General features: G+C 40.7%; 1 protein-coding gene across 1 annotated transcript in view; it reads left to right on the top strand.

Moving 5' to 3' along the window:
* The first annotated feature begins 568 nt into the window (after window positions 1-568).
* Window positions 569-20,352, top strand: part of nid2a (nidogen 2a (osteonidogen)) — a 64,435-nt gene continuing 44,651 nt past the window's right edge. The window contains exons 1-6 of the mRNA XM_014411633.4: window positions 569-865; window positions 2,376-2,561; window positions 2,762-2,878; window positions 16,725-16,826; window positions 17,206-17,345; window positions 17,786-17,918. Of these exons, the coding sequence (XP_014267119.3) occupies window positions 662-865; window positions 2,376-2,561; window positions 2,762-2,878; window positions 16,725-16,826; window positions 17,206-17,345; window positions 17,786-17,918 (882 nt within the window). The 5' untranslated portion in view covers window positions 569-661. The remainder of the gene's footprint in view (window positions 866-2,375; window positions 2,562-2,761; window positions 2,879-16,724; window positions 16,827-17,205; window positions 17,346-17,785; window positions 17,919-20,352) is intronic.

Raw genomic sequence — 20,352 nt, 5'->3', positions numbered from 1 at the left:
TTGTTCCATCTAATATCTCATCTCATTCAAATGTGGCTTCCAAAAAAACTGACAAAGAAAAAAACGAAGAAAAAAAAAACGATCTATATACAATATATAGAAGTGTGAACCTAACATACTGAATCATTACCTGATGTGTCGGAATTTTATGTTTTCCTTTACATAACGATATTTCCATTACGAATAAATGCAGAAAAGTCACATATTTGTTAAGAAAACTTTACAAGAATTCAGGAAGTAAGTTAAAAGTTTCCCAGGGAAGTCCTCCAGATCCCCTCACTTAATGTGTCCTCCTCGAAAACCTCAAATTAAACCTACAAACTATTTAAGAAAACATGTTTCTCACTTTGTTTGTTTTTTTAAATGACACCACATGTCTTTTCAGTGTTGTGAAACAGATAGAGTTACATCCGGATTAAAAATGCTCTATTTGTCTTTTCTTTAATACGAGCCAGATGTTACCTCCAGCCCCGGCCTGCTGTCACTCACCCCGCCTTTGACCAATCACAGTGGGCATAAACTCCTCCTTCCCTCCCCGTGGAGTTTGCGGGGGCTCGGTGGAGAGGAGGAGTGAGTAAAGATCTCTTTCTGAGTCCAGCTGTGCTTCTCTCCTGCTGCTCCCTCTCATAGCGCAGCGCTGCTCGATCACTCAGGCTGTGCAATGGAGAGATGGGCGATGCTGGCCGCGTGCGTGTTGCTGTGCTGCAGCTGCACTATGGTTACTGCCATCCAGAGGGCTGACATGTTTCCTTACGGCACTTTAAATGGAGATTCGGTGTTGAGAGAGGGCGACGATGAGACGTCCAAAGTGCTGTCCCTTCCCAGACCCTTGTACTTCTTCAACTCCCCTTTCTCCCAGCTATATGTAAGTACGACTTCATTACTATTCATTTGCACTCAGTCGAGGTTGTCTATTTTGTGAGCACCTAAAAAGATTCGCTGAAGTTCCCGCTTCACGTGTCTCAGGTGATATTTGCAGCTGTTGAATAATCTGCGCAGGAGAGTTGTGCTGCTGTTTCCCCTCTGCTAAATGGAGCGATTCATTCACGGCTGAATAAAAAAAAGAGATGGACAGCAGAGGAGATTGGGTTTATTATCATGTGTACTCTTTTTTTCATGAAGGACCAATGTTTGAATAGGATTTCAACAAACTGCGCTCCTAATATTTAAATCCAAATCTCTCAGCAACTTCACTTTTATGTTCAGCAGATGTCAACAGATGCAAATAAATTAACTCTTTTTCTTTTACCATAACTGCTGTAGGAGCATCCGGTATAAGTAGAAGTGTTGCTCAGTCAAATGTACTTAATGCTTTAAAAGTAAAAGTAATTATTGCCCAGAGTGCCTCCTGTCAGAGCCTGCAAAGTAGCCATGCTGCAAAGTAGGAGTGAACCAATGGGTTCAAAGGAAAAAAGCCACTTAAAGCTTCTACTTAACTATTTTCTAACTGACTATTATTTGATAGCTTGCAGATCTGGGAAAATAACTCAAAATATAACCAAGAAATAAATGATGTTGTATTGTTCTTGTTTGAGATCAACAACGTTTCTTAGATCCAAAGAAAGTGGTAAACTGTTATTATCCTCACTTAAAACTTGAACTAAGTCTCAGCAATGCACTTCTACAACACCATGGGCTGGTATGTGATAAATAGAGATTATGTTGAACTGTGACTCATGCAAGCTATCCAAGGAGAACCAAAGATTTCAGGATAGATAGATAGATAGATAGATAGATAGATAGATAGATAGATAGATAGATAGATAGATAGATAGATAGATAGATAGATAGATAGATAGATAGATAGGTTTAAGTGGTAGCAACATTGCACTGATTAATACTGTCACATGTGAGAATGCTCATTATGCAACATGGCCACTTTAATAATCAGGAATACCAATATTAATGCTTTGATGTGTACATCACTTTAACACACAGCTGGGTGGGGCTTCTGTGCTCACAGTCAAAGGTTTGGGCTCTCAATGACCATATTAGGGATAGTCCCTCTGACTGATGTCATACAGAGCCAAGAGTAGAAAAAACTGATCTTTTGACTCACGGGGATCTATCTACAGCCTTGTAAAAATCTCCTTCTAAAATGTTGTGAAGTAGCATCAAATGGAAATATTGAATTGCTTGAGTACAGCTGTGGCTGCATGTGGTCAGAACTTTTCTAAATCTTGATCAGAAAAATTTGGGAGGGCACCCCGAGGTTGTTCCAGTGGTTTTTGAGGAAAATAGGGGTTCATTATGTGGTTCCTGGAGTCCATGAAGGGGTTCTAGTGGTTTACAAGGGCGAATGGGTTCATTAGGAGGTTTGTTGGGTTCGTGATAGTATTCCAAATATTCCAAACTAAAGCTTTCCCTCCCTTTAGGTGGCCACCAATGGCATCATATCAGCCCAGGACTTGCCAATGGAGAAGCAATATGTTGATGACGGATTCCCCACAGACTTCCCTGTGGTGGCTCCATTCCTGGCTGACATTGACACAAGCGGAGGGCGAGGACAGATTTACTACAGGGTGACTGAAATACCCAGTGTGCTCAACAGAGTCGCACAGGTGTGTAATGATTACAGTTTTAGTGTTGAAAACTCATAAGATGCTATAAAACACTAGAGAAAAAAATACCTGTTGAACTTTAATTAACTACAGATTTGGTTTGTCTCAATCCATCAGCTCAGTGTTTGTCTTTCATTCCCTTATTTCATGTGTCGTCCTTTCCCTTCCTCCCTCATTCGTTCATTCATCTCCTCGCCTAGGAAGTACACCGGGGGTTCCCAGATGCAAATTTCACACCCACACACGCTGTAGTGGCAACGTGGGAAAATGTCCCGGCATACGAAGAACAAACTCGACCCCCTAGCCCTCCAAACAAGGTAAGATGTTTTAAAGGAAGAGACACCAGTAGCTCCAGGGCCTCCCTGTATGGAGGAGTTCTGTTTTATCATCATGTAAACAGCCCACATACCCCACACTAGTATGTTTTGGTTCTTGTGTGACACTTAATCCCAAATTCCTGGCTGTTGTGCATGACTTGTAATCACCCTAAGGTTGGGGAGATTATTTGTAATCCCTCTTCCCCAAATTTGCCTCTTAACCTTTTTAAAGGGTCAAAGATCATCTTTAAGAGTCATCAAAGTGTCCCCCGCCCTCTTTATCCTCTCCAGTTCACACACCAGTAGACACAAACATGTATTGACCATTGTTGCCCTCCGCCACTAATGGTTTTCCTCGTGTTTCACTCTTTAAATCCTTTTTTGTCTTTCCGTTTTGTGTAATCTAGGATAATTGTGCCATTTTTTAAATGCTGTATTTGCCATTTAAAGTATTGGTCGCTGATAGTTCCTGTTTGCTGTGTAACCACGACCGTAATGACAGCTATCACTAAAGCATGATGATTCTCAGGAATGGTCAATATCAAATCAGTGGAGTCTAAGAATTCCTGCCTCTCGTGTGGGTGCAGAAGCAGTGCAGTCATAATGCAGCTCAGCAGTGACCCTTGCATGAGACCTTTCCTGCCACCTACATGCTCATGTCTTTTAAAGTGTAACAAAGTGTAGTGACACTAGCAGGGTTTAAATTATGGTGTATCCGTCAGACATTTGTATCGGTTTTCTTTCATATTAATGTCAATATTAATACTTTCTAAAATCTTGTCCAAGCAAATGATTCAGAACTTAAAGAGCTGTATTAAGAAGAGTTAACAGGAGAAGCATTGGTTGCTTTGTTACAGTCCAACTTTGGGAGAGACTCCAAGTAAAGCCAGACCTACTATTGATCAAACAAACAGCTCCTTGATGTTCTTGGTGTGCAGAATTTGGGGTGAAGAGGAATAAAGGGAGTGGTAGGTTTAAGGAAAAACACCAGGGGATCTTTCTTTCTGTCAGCCCTCCTCGTCTCTGTTTGTTCTTTTTGTTGCTCTCACGGTCTGCTTTCTTTTAGGCTTGTTTCTTCCTCCTTGAATGTTTAAAAAATTATCATAGAGTAGTCTAATGGCTACTGCAACATTAACCCTCTTAACTGCTTTCTCTGGAACTGATCGGGATTTACAAGCCCCCAAGTGGACAAGGGCTTTTTCTCCGAGCCCCAAAATTGGAATTTTGTCTTAGCTCAGTTCTTGACAACATGCTAATTAGAGGATGGAGCGTACCTCCTAAAGTACAAGAAGTGACGTGTTTTGCTATTTAAGCGCTCCGTGCTGCTCATCAGATTGGAGCGCTCTCTTAGTTGCTTGAGTGGGTCTCTCTTTAGACTGATAGCATCTTCCTTTGAAGTGATTAGCCAGAGGTGCTGGGTGGTGTGTGTTTAGGGTTGCCAACTCCCTGAAAAATAAATAAGGGACACCTCGTGGCCAGGGCCGGGCGACCCAGTTGTCTTCACCCTTCCCAGTGTGGTGAATTTTCTAGCTCTTTTTTTGTGTGTGAAATTATTTTTTTAACCCTTTGACTTGAATTTGATTTAAGTAGATGTGTATTCTTTGTGATATGAACACATGTGAAACAAATGATCATTTAGCCATTTATTTTTAGCTCAAAATGACAACATTAACACAATAAAACAGGTCTCCTTCTTAAACAGAAGCCTGTCATGCTTAACTTTTGAGAATATAAGTAAATCTTTCTTTAAAAGCACTCTGTCCTGCTTAACTTAAAATAATAGAAAACAATAGAAAGAAAAACATTCTTGTAACAGTGCACATTTAGTGCATTTAGTACAATCGGCTTCAGTTGAAATATTATTTCAGCTTTTCTAATGCTAATCAGCTGCTCCTGTTTGTAAACCCACTTGTTGCCATGATTACGCATCTTAACTCATCATCATTATTCATCTATGTATTACTTTTATGTATTAGTCATCTATTTGTTGTAATCATCTATCCTTGCAGTTGTTTATTACACAAAATAAATTATATTATCACACTTCTGGCCACATAGCGCTGATATTCACTGCACATGCCCATATTAACTTTTTCCAGCCAGGTGTTTTCCTTTTCCCATTCTTCCCTTTCTCTGAGGGGAACAAACATTGCTGCTCTAATGCTGGGCTCACACTGTGCGGTTTTAGGCCCATTTTGAGCCGATTTTTGACCGATTTTGGCCTTCATCGTGCATCGTGTAGTATACGTGGGGTAACGAGAAGTGATTAACACCTCACGACCAGCTCCCGATCATCAATCGCTCGTGAGAGTGTCATCACAGCCGCTCACACTGCTCGCGCGCAAACACGTAAACGTCGGTGAAAAAGATGGAGCAGCATGGCTGTGCAGCGTGTGATCTGGACACAAGCGATGGAGGCACAACTTGTAGAACTTTGGAAAGCTCATCCGAGCCTTTTCGATGTGGCATCACAAAATTATCACGACCACAACAACCGTGAAAACAGTTGGATTTACACTGCTGCTCAATCACAGCTGCCTGATCATGTTTTTCATTAGCAATTTAGCAAAGTTGATGGTGGTGGTGTGTGTGTCTGTGTGAGTGTAAGACGGAGAGAGAGAGAGAGCGCGACAGATTTTCTGTTATAACCTTCATGTTATGGAGGCACAGTGTGAGCACTCAGGTCGCATCAGAGCATCGGGCGGTATAGTGTGAGAGTACATCGTGACCTACCAACTTCTAACCCCTGCGAGTCAATCGTGCAGTTTGAGCAGGAGCTGAATAACGTGACTGAAAAAATCGCACAGTGTCTGCCCAGCTTTAGGTGTACTGTCGTCCGAGACTTGCACCGCCGTGTCGGCGTTTGTTTCCCTGTTGGCCATGCTTCTTGTTGTGGTCATCTGTTGTCTTCCGGTATTTTCTCCGTAAGCGACCTTTCCTCGACCAATGAGATGAGCGGTAATCTGAATTGTCATACTCGAATTGTCATAAGTGTGCTGTCAGCTCATTGGTCACAAAGCAGGAGAGGGGCTGGGAATTATGTTTTCAAACAAAGCGTTAATTCCATTAACATTTATAGACTACTTTTGATTCTCACTGTATTACGGGACAAAGTGCGTCCCTTATTAGCTCAATACGGGACGATTCCGTATTTTAAGGGACGGTTGGCAACCCTATGTGTGTTGAGGGCAGATTGGTTTGTGTGTGACCTGAAGTGTGTGATTGTTGGGGTGGGTACTGGGGGGTGTTGGGATGCTGTTTCAGGGGGAGGGGGCAGAATGTGTGGCGTCTGGAGATGAAATAACAGGAAAACAGAAGACAGAGAATTAAAGCGAAAGAGTGAAGGCTCACACTTCTAATAAGCTGAGCTGTGTTTTCGATGAAATTAGCCTTAGAGATGCTATTATCAAAATTGGACAGAAATTGCTTGACTTAAAATACACACCCATACATCAACTAGCAGGGTGCTCTGTTAGCTAATTACCGCAGTCATTTCGCTAAAGACTGCTTTCAGTGTTTAGATCTTTTAAGAAGTGTTGACTTTACTTTGAGCGATTATCAGTAACACTAAGCAGCCCGAAGTTGGAAAAATATCTCATCCAAAGAAGCACTAGAGTTATCTTGATGTTAAAAGAGCAGGTTGACATTTCACACATACTCACTGTCTTGTCACGAATTAGATAAAAAAGATGACTATCTTAGCTTAACGCAGAGGCCAGATGAAAGGTAAACAGCTAGCCAGGCTCTGCAAGTTACAACAGCTACAGATTCACAAGCTAACTAATTGCATGTTATAACTTGCTTGTTCATCAAAGCAAAACTTGATAACTTCAGTTCCTTGTGTCCTACTGTCATGTTTCATAGCATAAAGGCAAACAATCAGAAACGCCTGTGTGTCCCTTGAAGTGAGCATTCTCTCTGAGGTGATAAGTGGAGGCAAACCGCAGGTTTATCAGTTCATCTGTCAGATGTCTCTATTTATATTTAATATTAATATATTGTAGGGGTGGGGAAAATGTTGTAATACCGTATAGTATTGCAGTACTTTGCTTGGGGGTATTATATCAATATTGGAACACCAAATATCAATATTTTATCAAATACATTTAAAAAACTCTGGGAATACTACAAGCAAAGTGGCTCATCTCATGCACCACCATCCTGAGATAACGTTAGCCAAGCAAACTTACATTAAATCATCTATATTAAAAAAAAACAAAAAAACAACAACAAACATTCGACACTGGACACACTCTAATTCAGAGCAAGCTAAGTGCCCGGTCATGCGATTGAAAATAGGACAACAGTCTTTGGACAGACTGCAATTACTCTCAGAGAGAGTCAAAGTTTTGCACATAACTTATGTCTAATGTATAAATGCAGCAAAAATTTTCTGGCACAACTTCACCTGCTTCCAAGGTGCATGGAGAGGATCAATGAGTTTTTATGAACTACACCTCCTTTTTTTTATCAGTTAAATTACTCTCACATGAGTAATGTTTATTCAATTAATCTTATTATTTTAGCCAAAGAAGAAGTAACGTTTTAGACATCTCATCTTAAGTCTACAATTTAAGTCTAAATTTTAGAGATTTTATATTTTAGAGACATAATTTTTTTTTTAAACCTGTGTGTATATAGCATCCACCTTTTGCATTTCATGCATGTGTTATTTTCAGACATATGGGGGTTATGTCACCCCCCCCCCCCCCCCCCCCCCCCCCCTCCTCCTCATCAGTAATGATCTAGTCCGGTATTTACTTTTTTCTGTTTCCTGTCTTGTATTTAAGCAATTTTTTTACAATGTTTTACTATGACCCTGATGAAGGCCACAAGCCGAAAGGCGTTGGTCAATTATTAAAGTTGTTCATCTTCCCTCAAGTGTTGCTGGAGTTCCTGCTTAATGTATAAATGCAGACAGATTACCAACATGTTGTCATCACGCTTAGGTCTTTGTCACTCGACTCAAGTCGATTGTGGTGATGGACATGGGGGGGGGGGGGGGGGGGGGGGGAATATACAGGGAGTGCAGAATTATTAGGCAAGTTGTATTTTTGAGGAATAATTTTATTATTGAACAACAACCATGTTCTCAATGAACCCAAAAAACTCATTAATATCAAAGCTGAATGTTTTTGGAAGTAGTTTTTAGTTTGTTTTTAGTTTTAGCTATTTTAGGGGGATATCTGTGTGCAGGTGACTATTACTGTGCATAATTATTAGGCAACTTAACAAAAAACAAATATATACCCATTTCAATTATTTATTTTTACCAGTGAAACCAATATAACATCTCCACATACACAAATATACATTTCTGACATTCAAAAACAAAACAAAAACAAATCAGCGACCAATATAGTCACCTTTCTTTGCAAGGACACTCAAAAGCCTGCCATCCATGGATTCTGTCAGTGTTTTGATCTGTTCACCATCAACATTGCGTGCAGCAGCAACCACAGCCTCCCAGACACTGTTCAGAGAGGTGTACTGTTTTCCCTCCTTGTAAATCTCACATTTGATGATGGACCACAGGTTCTCAATGGGGTTCAGATCAGGTGAACAAGGAGGCCATGTCATTAGTTTTTCTTCTTTTATGCCCTTTCTTGCCAGCCACGCTGTGGAGTACTTGGACGCGTGTGATGGAGCATTGTCCTGCATGAAAATCATGTTTTTCTTGAAGGATGCAGACTTCTTCCTGTACCACTGCTTGAAGAAGGTGTCTTCCAGAAACTGGCAGTAGGACTGGGAGTTGAGCTTGGCTCCATCCTCAACCCGAAAAGGCCCCACAAGCTCATCTTTGATGATACCAGCCCAAACCAGTACTCCACCTCCACCTTGCTGGCGTCTGAGTTGGACTGGAGCTCTCTGCCCTTTACCAATCCAGCCACGGGCCCATCCATCTGGCCCATCAAGACTCACTCTCATTTCATCAGTCCATAAAACCTTAGAAAAACCAGTCTTGAGATATTTCTTGGCCCAGTCTTGACGTTTCAGCTTGTGTGTCTTGTTCAGTGGTGGTCGTCTTTCAGCCTTTCTTACCTTGGCCATGTCTCTGAGTATTGCACACCTTGTGCTTTTGGGCACTCCAGTGATGTTGCAGCTCTGAAATATGGCCAAACTGGTGGCAAGTGGCATCTTGGCAGCTGCACGCTTGACTTTTCTCAGTTCATGGGCAGTTATTTTGCGCCTTGGTTTTTCCACACGCTTCTTGCGACCCTGTTGACTATTTTGAATGAACCGCTTGATTGTTCGATGATCACGCTTCAGAAGCTTTGCAATTTTGAGACTGCTGCATCCCTCTGCAAGATATCTCACTATTTTTGACTTTTCTGAGCCTGTCAAGTCCTTCTTTTGACCCATTTTGCCAAAGGAAAGGAAGTTGCCTGATAATTATGCACACCTGATATAGGGTGTTGATGTCATTAGACCACACCCCTTCTCATTACAGCGATGCACATCCCCTAATATGCTTAATTGGTAGTAGGCTTTCGAGCCTATACAGCTTGGAGTAAGACAACATGCATGAAGAGGATGATGTGGACAAAATACTCATTTGCCCAATAATTCTGCACTCCCTGTAGATGATGATCTCATTTTCATATTCCTACAGAACAGGTGGTTTGCTGACAGAAAATGTAATAGTTAAATGTGAATTTCTGTCTACGTAAACAGCTACAGATATGTCATTTTCAATGATTTATCCCTGTTAATTGCTGGATTATCAGAAACAGATTGCACATAATTGAGAACCTGACCCCATTTAATTGCAGACTGTCTGCAGACTGACTCCATCCTATGGCAACATTTGGCCAAGTTTATTGACAGCGTTGGTATGCTTGTCAATCTGAATTTGCAGCAAAAAATAAGTGAGGTAACTTTATCTTGTTATATAAGATAGATACTGACAAAGTTTAACTTTGAAGACATAATTTATGGTTAACAAAAGGTGATAAATCTTAATTTATATATTATTACAGTACTTAATATATTGCAAAATATTAAAAAATTGATTCTGTTTTTCACAGGTTTTGGAGTGCCTTAAACCTGTGCTCTTGCTAATGATTGGCATGAGGGGAATCATTTGGTCATAAAAACAAAATCTAGGTGTATAATAGAAGTCAGTAGCAAAATGATTCTCGGCTCCCCTGACCTATTATCTCATTACCTGATGAATTTATGATGATGTGATTGTCCAGTGTCCCTCTGTTTCTAAGCTAGATCCGTCTCTCACCCATACGGAGGATGGCAATAATGCTCAACAGCTGGACTTACAAACCAATAAGTGCCATCCATCATTTTGTATAGTTATATATGGTTTTACTCAGCTTCAGTTCAAGATGTAGTTCACAAGCATTATGTAGATCAACTCAGATAGTGCGTGATGCCATATGTAACATGACTGTCTTTCAAAGTGACAACACAGTCATTTCTTAGCAATCGTCCTGGCCTTTTAAGAGGAAACATGAAGAAGATTTGATCTTAGAATATATCTTTGCATGTTTTCTGGTTTTATAAATCTGTCCTCTGCATTTGCTATATGTGGAAAAAGAAAGGTATTGCCAGCTGAACTGTCTTGTTACTGTACCACAATAGGAGGTGCTGTTGCCATCGGTGTTATTTGTTATTTCTGGTGGCTCCTTGCAGTGACACAGGAGGCATCCCCCTGAAATATGTTCATCCCGGTCCAAAGCAGACTGACTGAACTTCAAGTTTTAGAAGATGTTACTCTGCTTTTACGCCCTGAGAAAGATTCTGCTTATTAGTGGACAAAAAGTAAGGGGAAAAATGAGTTTGCCTTAGTGTACTGCTCTGTGATGTCAAAAAAATGACTCATGATGACTTGGGACATCGCTTTAGTAATTATAAGTACACATTCATAGCTGTCTGGTTTGTAGTTACGTAATAGATTCATGTTCGCAAACCTTTGAGGATCTAAGAAAAGCAGCTATGGTTAACCACCATTTGCTCTTGATTTTAAAAAAAGCTTTTGAAAAGCTTTCAAAAGCCCCAAAGCTGGACAGATTTTTTTCAGCTATAAACAGCTGAAGGTAAAAAAAAAAAAAAAGTCACAAAAAAATAAAATTAGTGTAGAGATTTTCATATGACAACAGTAAGATACTGACAGGAGTGTTGGGCTGTAGTCAGTATGTGTGTATGTGTGTGTGCCAGTTCCCACGCTGCAGGCAGTTCCGTTTGTAGCACTCTGGTGAGGCTGGCAACTGGGCTGCAGCTGCTGTCTGCCTCACTTTGCCTGCTTGGAGCTGTGCGGCCGACAAGATAAAACACCAGCAACTAACAAACAAGTGAAGTCCATTTATCCCGAACTCGTTTCCCTGGGATGTTCCAGGCAAAGCAGACTGGGTTCCAGCTTTAAATATCTGTGACATGATTCAGAACATCCGCTACAGTGTGTTGAGTCATTTATTTAAAAGCCAGATGAGACGGAAAATCAACGAAACTGTCTTCAGTTTAATTTATGTGAGGTAAAGTAGACTCAACTATCTCAAGGCAGTAAACCACACTACTAATAAATAAGTAAATAGTAAACAATCCCAAAGTAAGATAAACTATGTTGAGTAAACTGAGAGAGTCCTAAAATTAATTCTACACAACAGTTTGATATATGTTTGCAGCTGCTGTCGTTTATTCAAAGCCTTGTTAACGTAGTGTCAAGAAAAGAGTGTATATAAAAGATGGATACAGCCAGTGTGTTTACACAGCCCTGTGGATTCATGAATTCTAAGTTTGTAGTTTGGTAATCAGTCTTGACCATGCATGACCATATTTGTATGAGATGTTGTCATACACGTAGTTTAGTGTAATGTTGTATGGCATGCTAATTTTGGCAAGAAATATCCTAGAAAGCAAAGTTAACTTAGTGGAAAAACTGAGGAAGCAACTCACTAAAGTGATTTTTAGTACAACTGAATGCTGAAAGCGATGACATTTTAAAGTGGCCGTTTAACAACATTAAACATGAATAGATTTTGATAGGGTGAGTGATATGAATATTATCATATCAGATAGTTTTTAGAAATAGGGAAACAGTTTTTGTACCAGGCTGTAAGAAAATAAGTTAGGCGTTTGGATTGACTCCTTTTAGCTTCTTTTTCATTGCTACTTGGCATCAGCTAAGCAAACTTTTGCAAAAATAACTTCTTGGCTGTAAATAATTGGATCTATATTGCAGTATATGTAAAATGTTGTTTAGATTAGGGCTGATGAGGAATATTTCTTGCTTACATGATCTGTGTATACAGAATAAAGCTTATTAAATAGTATTATAGTATCAAGTCTGTATGCTAAGCAAAGCTAATCATAGCTAACTATCTAAGCTAGTTCTAGCTTCATATTTAGAGTGCAAACTTAAAAGTGATATCAATATTTTAATTTTAATTCTATTCCTTTAAAAGTAAAACACCAAAAGAAGGGAGATTGTTATGAATCATCATCATATGCAATCACATAAATCATTGGGCCACTCAAAATGCAACAAATGACACTTCATAGGCTGCCATTGAGAGACAAAAATGATGAAGAAAACAAAACTTGACACAGGTTTCAGTCTTCTTTCTCTTCTGTTTTGTCCTGTTTGTTGTACCTGGTCTCATTCCCTCTTCTTTTTACCTTCTCTGTCTCCTCAGTCCCGATTTGTCATAGCGAACAGCCGCCTCTCTCTGAGCCTGGTTCTGCAGGTGGTTGCTTAATGTTAAAGGGGAGTTCTTCCTTCCCACCATCGTGATCACCTGATATGTTGGGCGTATCTCTTGAATATTGTAGGCTTGTTTCCTTACAGTGCAGTAAAAATCACTTTGTGACAGCGGTTGTAGAGAACTGGTCCCATGATAATAAAACATAATTGACTTTAATGTGATTTATACACAGGTCTAAAAGGCAAGTTCATGTAAGTGCTTATCACCTTTCTAAATAAACTTCCGGTATTTTTCTTTAGAGGTGTTTTCAGACTCTCTCACCCCCTGCTGTGAAGCAGACAGGCCTAGCAGATGGATGATGTTACCACCTAAACCTTAAAACAGTCAGCATGGCCCCCAAAAGAAACATTTGTTGGTCCCAGAGACAATTAAACGTCTGTGCCTGCATCTGCTTGCAGCAAAGAGTGTGAGGAAACGCTTTAAAAAGGTGTGACACAACGCCTGTAGGGAGTCTGAGTGTTGTATATGTGTGTGTGTGTGTGTGTGTGTGTGTGTGTGTGTGTGGGGAGCGGGGGACCTCTCACATGCATACTGAGCTACAGAGTCTAAACGTCTTTGATGTGTGTTGGCTGCAATTTGTTGTTCTCCAGCTGTGAGACTTCTTTACACACTTGGGGAGACAGACAAACACATGAGTACAAAGACAGAGACAGGATGGGGACCAGCACAGAGGACCTTACAGGACTGAGGCTACGTCCACACTAGCCTGGATAGATTTGAAAACGGTGTTTTCACAGAGTTGTGCATCCACATTGAAACGCCCGAAAACGCTTACGTTCCAGTACTGCGCATGCGTGAAACGCAAGGAGATTCAACCTGCCTCATTTCTGTCTGCCGTTTATTTACTTTCCGGTTCTTTGAAACATCGCGGCAAAATGTTGAGGAAAAGTTTTTTAAATGGACTAACAATGACGTGGAGTTGCTGCTGTGAGTAACACAAAAGTACAAAGTTGCAAAAGTGAGTGAGAGTTAAAGAATTTGAAGAAAAGCTATCTGAAGCATGTACAAACTGATATTAATCTTTAATATCGCTGTCAAAATTGAGAGTAAACAAAACAACTGCTGTACAATGCCCTCCGCTATCTTAGTTTAATTGGTCACATGACTGCATCATATGACTAATATGCATCATCGTTTTCTAAAGTCTCCGTTTTCGCTGTCCACACTGCATTTGAAGCACTGTCTTCAAATGTATGCGTTTTCGAGAGCGTTTTCAAAACGCTGTGTTTTCCTCCGTCTCAGTGTGGACGGGAGGCCAAAACTGGGAGAAAACGATGCGTTTTCAAACGAAAACGCATTAGTTCAGCATTTTATGAATGGATTTATTTGTTGTGAAAATGAGATCATCATCTATACCCCCCCCCCATGTCCATCACCACACTCTATCTCTACAGGCTGGAACAGGCTGGTGTTTGCTCGAACACTTGGGAAAGATTAAATATTCTCAGCTACTTTCAGTTGCTCCCCAAAGTCGTGTTTTAACTTCTTTTATCTGTGTTTTTAGCAACACTTATAGTTCAGGAGTAAATCACATCGACTTGAGGGGTTATTAGGTTTCATACGGTCGTAGTTTACAACAATATTTCAGTGGATAGTACCTATCAAAGTAACATCCACATGGATGTCAGGCCCAAGCTTTCCTAGCACTCACCTTATCGTAAAGACATGATCAGCGTTACTCACCTTACCTGTCACTGTTTTTAATGTTGTGGCTGATTGGTGTATGTTACATGTAGACAGAGAAAAAACAAACAAACTTCCTTTTGCTTTTCTCAACTTAACCTTACATTTTGGTTGATCTGATATCCTCGTGTTGGTGTTGTTCCCAGATCATCATACTAAATGTTGTTCCAGGATCAACATTGCAAGTGACCAATCAGAATGTTGTGACGTCATACTTTTGCAACTTCGGGAAAAACCGGCGTAAAACAAAAAACTGTACTAAAGCTGCGTGAAACCGCCTCTGTCCGCCGATCAACGGACCCTGACCCTAACCGTAACCCTTTAATAAACGGTAAGCAGAATTGATATTGTCCTTGCAACATTGGAATTTCATAAATGCACGAATGGCTTGGCGCGCAAAAGAATAACGTCACAACAATGCGATTGGTCACTTGCAATGTTGAACCTGGAACAACATTTTCATGATGGTCTGGGAACAACACCAACACGAGGATATCAGATCATCCTTACAATTTTAGTGCTCCTTTTGCTTCTCGCTGTGTCCTTCATTTCTCCTCCTCCTGCTCCCAAGAAAGCAGCAACAAAAACAGGAGAGACATCTAGTTGGAGTATCAGAATCCCCCCCCCCCCTTCCCCCCCCAAAAAAGGTACACATCACGTCATGTTGCTCCAGCGTCTTCTCCTCCTTCCCTGAAAACACAAGCCCCCCTCCTCACTAACTGCGCAGAGCCCAGAGGCTCCGAAATCCCTCCCGCCCACAAACAGCAAGAGCATTTAAAGATGTTGATGTAAACAAGGTGGGGGACACACACATGCATTCACATGAGATTAATATAGGTGGAGGAACATCTGTAGGTGTGTGTGTGTGTGTGTGTGTGTGTGTGTGTGTGTGTGTGTGTGTGTGTGTGTGTGTGCCCTCCATGGCCCCTGGCTAACACATTGTAGCTGGTCTCTGGTTTGCATGTTGTAAAGTCATCCTGAAAGATGTTGAGACACACAGGAAGACAGCTGTGGAGATCAACATCTGGGCTGGGGGCTGAGAGTATGAGGTGTGTGTATATCTGTTGCTTTCTTTTTATGTGTGAGTCTACGGATAATTGGATTTTGTTCCAAAGGAAAACAACATGGGATCACTCACAGTGTCTCCTTCATTCACTAAATCTGTGTTTGTTCAACTGTGGTTGAGCAGTGGGCTTGGCCTCCCCCATACGTGTAGGAGATAAGTTCTTCAAGTCACAGTCTCCCGTGTAAATGGAATTCCCTCATTCGTCAGTCCATGCAGACTTCATTCAATTCAGCTTAGTTTGTGTAAAGTGAGATGAGATGAGATGAGATTAAGTAGTCGTTTTGGTGACCGCAAGGCGTGGGGGGTGTGAAAGGTGAGAAGTCTAAACATGGGACCCAGCAGATGAGAGAAGAAGGGCAGGCTACACAGGGAGGAGGAGAGGGTAGGTGCAGGAGAGGTGTGAAGTTTAAACATGAGGAGTAAGTGTAAAAATAATGAATAATCGGAGGGAGGTTAAGCTGAGCAGGACACACTGGAGGTGATTTTATAGATGTGTAAAAACTGGATTCAACACTATGTTAATCAGAAAAACATAAATATGTAGTGTAGTTTGCTTCCAGTGAGCCAGACTTTCTCATTTTATTTTTAATTTTTGGGTTAAGTAACTTAACCTGCAAATAGTTCAAGCATAAAAAAGGGAAAGGGGAAAACAAGGCTCAAGTGATGAACTGATTTAAACTGTACTTTAGATACTTTCTTATCAGTAGCCTTTCACAAAAACTTTTGTTTCCATTTATTTAGTTCAATCGATGAAAGATTGCAAATATAGAACAGTCTCACAGGCATACAATACAATAGAATACAACAGTGAAGTTTATAACCATCTGTAAACACGTTGGAGGTTTTGTCATGGTTAGGAGCTGCATGTCAGCCAATGGCGTTGGGGACCTTGTCATATCTGTTTAGATGTTCCAGATTTGATCCACCTGGAAAGTGTTTGATTGACGCCACACAAGCCCCTTTTCCATTAGTAGCTACTCAGATCGGTTTGATATGGATCGACTGGTTTTCCATTACAATTTAGTACCTCTTGATGGACGTGGTTGTCGTCATAGCAACGCGTCTGAGTGTACCACAATGTAATCAATATGCAACACAAAACCAACAATAAAAGTGGACTTCGAGGCAAGATTATACCTGCTGCTCGGGGTAACACGGCGTTGTTCAGCCTTGTTGCTAGGTTTCAAAAATGTGGTTTTGATTTTCCTGAACGACACGCTCTCATGACTCATGGAATGACGCCACAGACTAGCCAATCGGTGGCATGCAGTGTGATGATGTCACATTTTAGTACCTGCTCAGATCACTTGGAACCCTGGCTGAGCAGGTTAGGGTTATTTTTTCTTGCTGCCCATGTTGTAATCCGCTTTTGCCTCCACAGGTCAATACGTTCCAGGCTGTTATTGGTTATGATGAGACAGACTCATATGTCCTCTTCCTCTACCCTGAAGGCGGTCTGAACTTCTTTGGCACACTGCCTAAGGTAAGCAAACAAGAGTTAAGTCATCACTGTTACAGCTGTAGGGCAAAATGTACACGAGCAAAATGAACCATTGTATTTATATCACTATTTTTATCACTTCACATAGCCACTGCTGCTTTAGGTGCATAAAGGGGTCAACATAACACCTGACCAGGGTTATGTTAGTATCTGTGTGCACGTTTTGGTTGCTCAGATTTTACATATTATTTTGTTCCTTAATGACTATTGAATTATTCTATATAGTTCCTAATTTTTGTTATTGTTAGTATTTGTTGCTAAATATTTGACAAATTATTTTATTTTATTTTATTTTATTTGAGAACATGGTTATTATGTTGTTCTGTTTTTTGTTTGTTTTTTGTTTTTTTAATTTTTCTAGGAGTCGTATAATGTTGAGATAGAGCTTCCAGCAAGAGTTGGCTTCAGCAGAGGAGAAATTCCAAATATATTAACTTCCCGAAATGAAGGCCCTTACTACAGTGTCACCAGTAATGAGCAGAGTGTTAAAAACCTCTACCAGTAAGTAAAAAAGGTTAAACCATAAATTTCTTTGCAGCCAACAGTTTAACCTTAGAATTAGATGTACGCAAATAATGACTTGTTCTATGATCAGAATCGAAACAAGTAACAAGATGCATACACACACAGTAATCGCTAAAACAAATACTGGTAAATAAATGTGTATGTAGTAAGAGCTTGCTAATGACAGTGCATGTATAGCACAATAAGGGGCAGATAGCTAATAATTACAGGTTGTAAATGTCAAGCTAAAATTAGTGACTCAAAAAAAGATGTTCACATTCATTGTTATGTGCCTTGCCTTATGTCCTTTGTTGAACCTTTTCTTCAAATGCTGTTGCAGGAGAAGCTTAGGACATTTATAACAACAGAAAATGTTTTTTTGTGGTGCACATAATTATTTACATCCTTCTGTGAATGTCTGATTTCTTCTGCTCTAGGTTTGGTAACAGTGGAATTCCAGGCCTTTGGCTTTTCCACACTGGAAACCGTTATTCCTTTGACAACATTGTACCTGCATCCATTAAAGGTCCTGTTTCTACTCCACCAACTGTAGGATATGACTCCCATATGGTAATTTTGTTATTTGCTTGATTTAGCTTTTGGAAGATAACAATATATCTTCTTGAAATATACTGTAGTGCATCAAAAATCTACATTTTCTGCCTTATTTGCTTGCTTATTATGCACCAGTCTACTGCTTTGTACAGTGTTGTCGGCCACAATTTTTTCTCCCCAAATGACCTCTAACAAGAAAGCCTAATTTCTGCTATTGAGTACATCAGAAATTTCAACTTTCATAAATCATTCCAGATTATGCTAAATTGCAAAAGGCTTAGCCATGTCTTTAGTAAAACCTCTGTAACTTTGTGAAAAACAGAAAAGTTTGCTTTTCAATTTCTACTATAGAAATTTCATTTTTTTATGACTACAGTTAAAAACAAAACAATTAAAAAACAATTAAAAAAAAACAAATAACACAAAACTGGAAGTCAGAGCAATGAGCTACCAGAACTTTTACTTTAATTTTATTTCTTACAATTTAAGTCCAAAGAGCCGTGCTGACAGATTTCTGTTATTGGCACATGTAGAAAAACAGTTAAATATGTAACTTCTTTACAGAATGGGGAGTTTCAGTCGTCCGGACCGCTTAAGATCAAAGTGGGTTGCACGTAGCCCGCCATGTAAAATGAGTTTGACACACCTGCTGTAGAGCATCTCTGCCATCATGGGCTTCCCAACACACACAGTCAGACACAACGTTCTTGCTATGCTGCTTTCTTTATTCATTCAGTGTTATCTCTAACGCTTTTTTAACAGTGACATGTCCACTCAATTTTATCAGCTCTAGTAGCTCTTCTGGCTGCTAGTCCAAGTGATTGCTATACACACCTTGGTCCCAGCGAGCTACTGCATAAATAGAAGAGACATAATGAGACAATTGCTGACAGCTGTGCCAGCCAGCCCAAAGAGCCCTCTGCTCCAGCTCTCCCGGCGCTGAGCCAAAACCACACCCCGCCACCAAATACCCCAATCGCCCAACCTGGGATGCGGAGCCTAAACTTCCTTTGCCCACAGAAGAGGAAATCAGCCACAACCATCTATACCTCAAGCCTTTGGATCATCGTGAATTTGAAAGGCTGTCAAGCTAGATATCGTTGGATGATCTGGGTGTTGGCATCCTTCGTGCAATGGAGCCATCATTCTGCAAAACATTGCCCGAACATAGGGTGAATCAGCATATCAGGAGATAACAGTGGAGGGCTTCAACTGCCTACAGAATTGCCAGACATTCTTTATCTGCTGTGCTGTATTTAGTCTTGCGCTCTGACAGCTTACAACCGATGTATACCTCAGTCGAATCCCCTCACCTGCAAACACAAAACGGCCACCTGCCCTCAGGGAGAAGTTAGGACTATGGAGCATGGTTATCCCTAGAGAGTTTATTTTACCCAGTCAAATGGAATTTAAAGCTTCCTTGGCACTGCTCTGTCAATGGACCAGGTCTGACTCACACTTTCGGGTGAGGTTGGTCAGGGGACTAGTTAGCTCTGCAAAGTTCATGATGAACCCATTCAGCTCCAAGAACCACCTAACAGCATCTGCTCTCTGGGCTTGTGTGAGATGGTCGTCACGAAGGAATGGCGGGAATGGGCCCCAACCCATCTTTGTCTTTCATCAAGCTCACCAGAGAAACAGGATCTGCCTGCCTCTGCACTTTCAGGCAGTATATTTTTGTGGCTCTACCCCTGGCAGAATGTGCTAACTCATAATTGACATCACCCACCCATCATGTGTGACCACAAAAGACCCTTACTACTTGACAAGTACTTTTCAGCTGGAGGATGGGAGAAACACAAGTAGTTTACCTCCTGGTGTAAACTACTTGAGTCTAGCCTCTCTGTTTTCATCCTCTGACATCCTCTCTTCTTTTATTTTTGCTTGGACTTTTCTCACAGTTTTCTGTAAGTAGGTCCAACACCACACGTGGTTTTCTGCCAAACAGCATTTCAAAGGAAAAGAAAAAATCAGTGGAGGCCTGGGGCACCTCCTACAGTGGAAACAACAGTGGGTCTAACCACCAGTCCCAAGTTCATTCATCCTTGTGAATGAACTTCTCCTCAAACATCATGGAATTTAATGCTTTATTCACACACTCCACCAGCCCATGTGTGAGATTTGAAAAAATTGCCCTGGTCAGTAAATATTTCTTTTGGGATTCAGAATATGACCAGAAACAGCTCATGGACCACACTCTCAGCAGAAATTGAAATGCTTCACAAAGCCACCTCTTCATGATATTGTGTTGCATAATTCACCAAGACTAAAAACAAAAGGATATCCTTGTGCACTCCAGTGAAATGACCTGACTGGCATTCCAAGTAGGACTCATCCAGAAGAATTGGGTCACGATTTTATTATGGTTTTATCATATTATATCAGCACCACCAGCAACAGGATGTACATTTCCCACTACAACATCCCTAGTTACAGCCAGCTGGGTGTG

Source organism: Maylandia zebra, linkage group LG23, assembly GCF_041146795.1.
Source record: "Maylandia zebra isolate NMK-2024a linkage group LG23, Mzebra_GT3a, whole genome shotgun sequence".
Lineage (NCBI taxonomy): Eukaryota > Metazoa > Chordata > Actinopteri > Cichliformes > Cichlidae > Maylandia > Maylandia zebra.
This window is presented reverse-complemented; position numbering and strand designations above follow the sequence as displayed.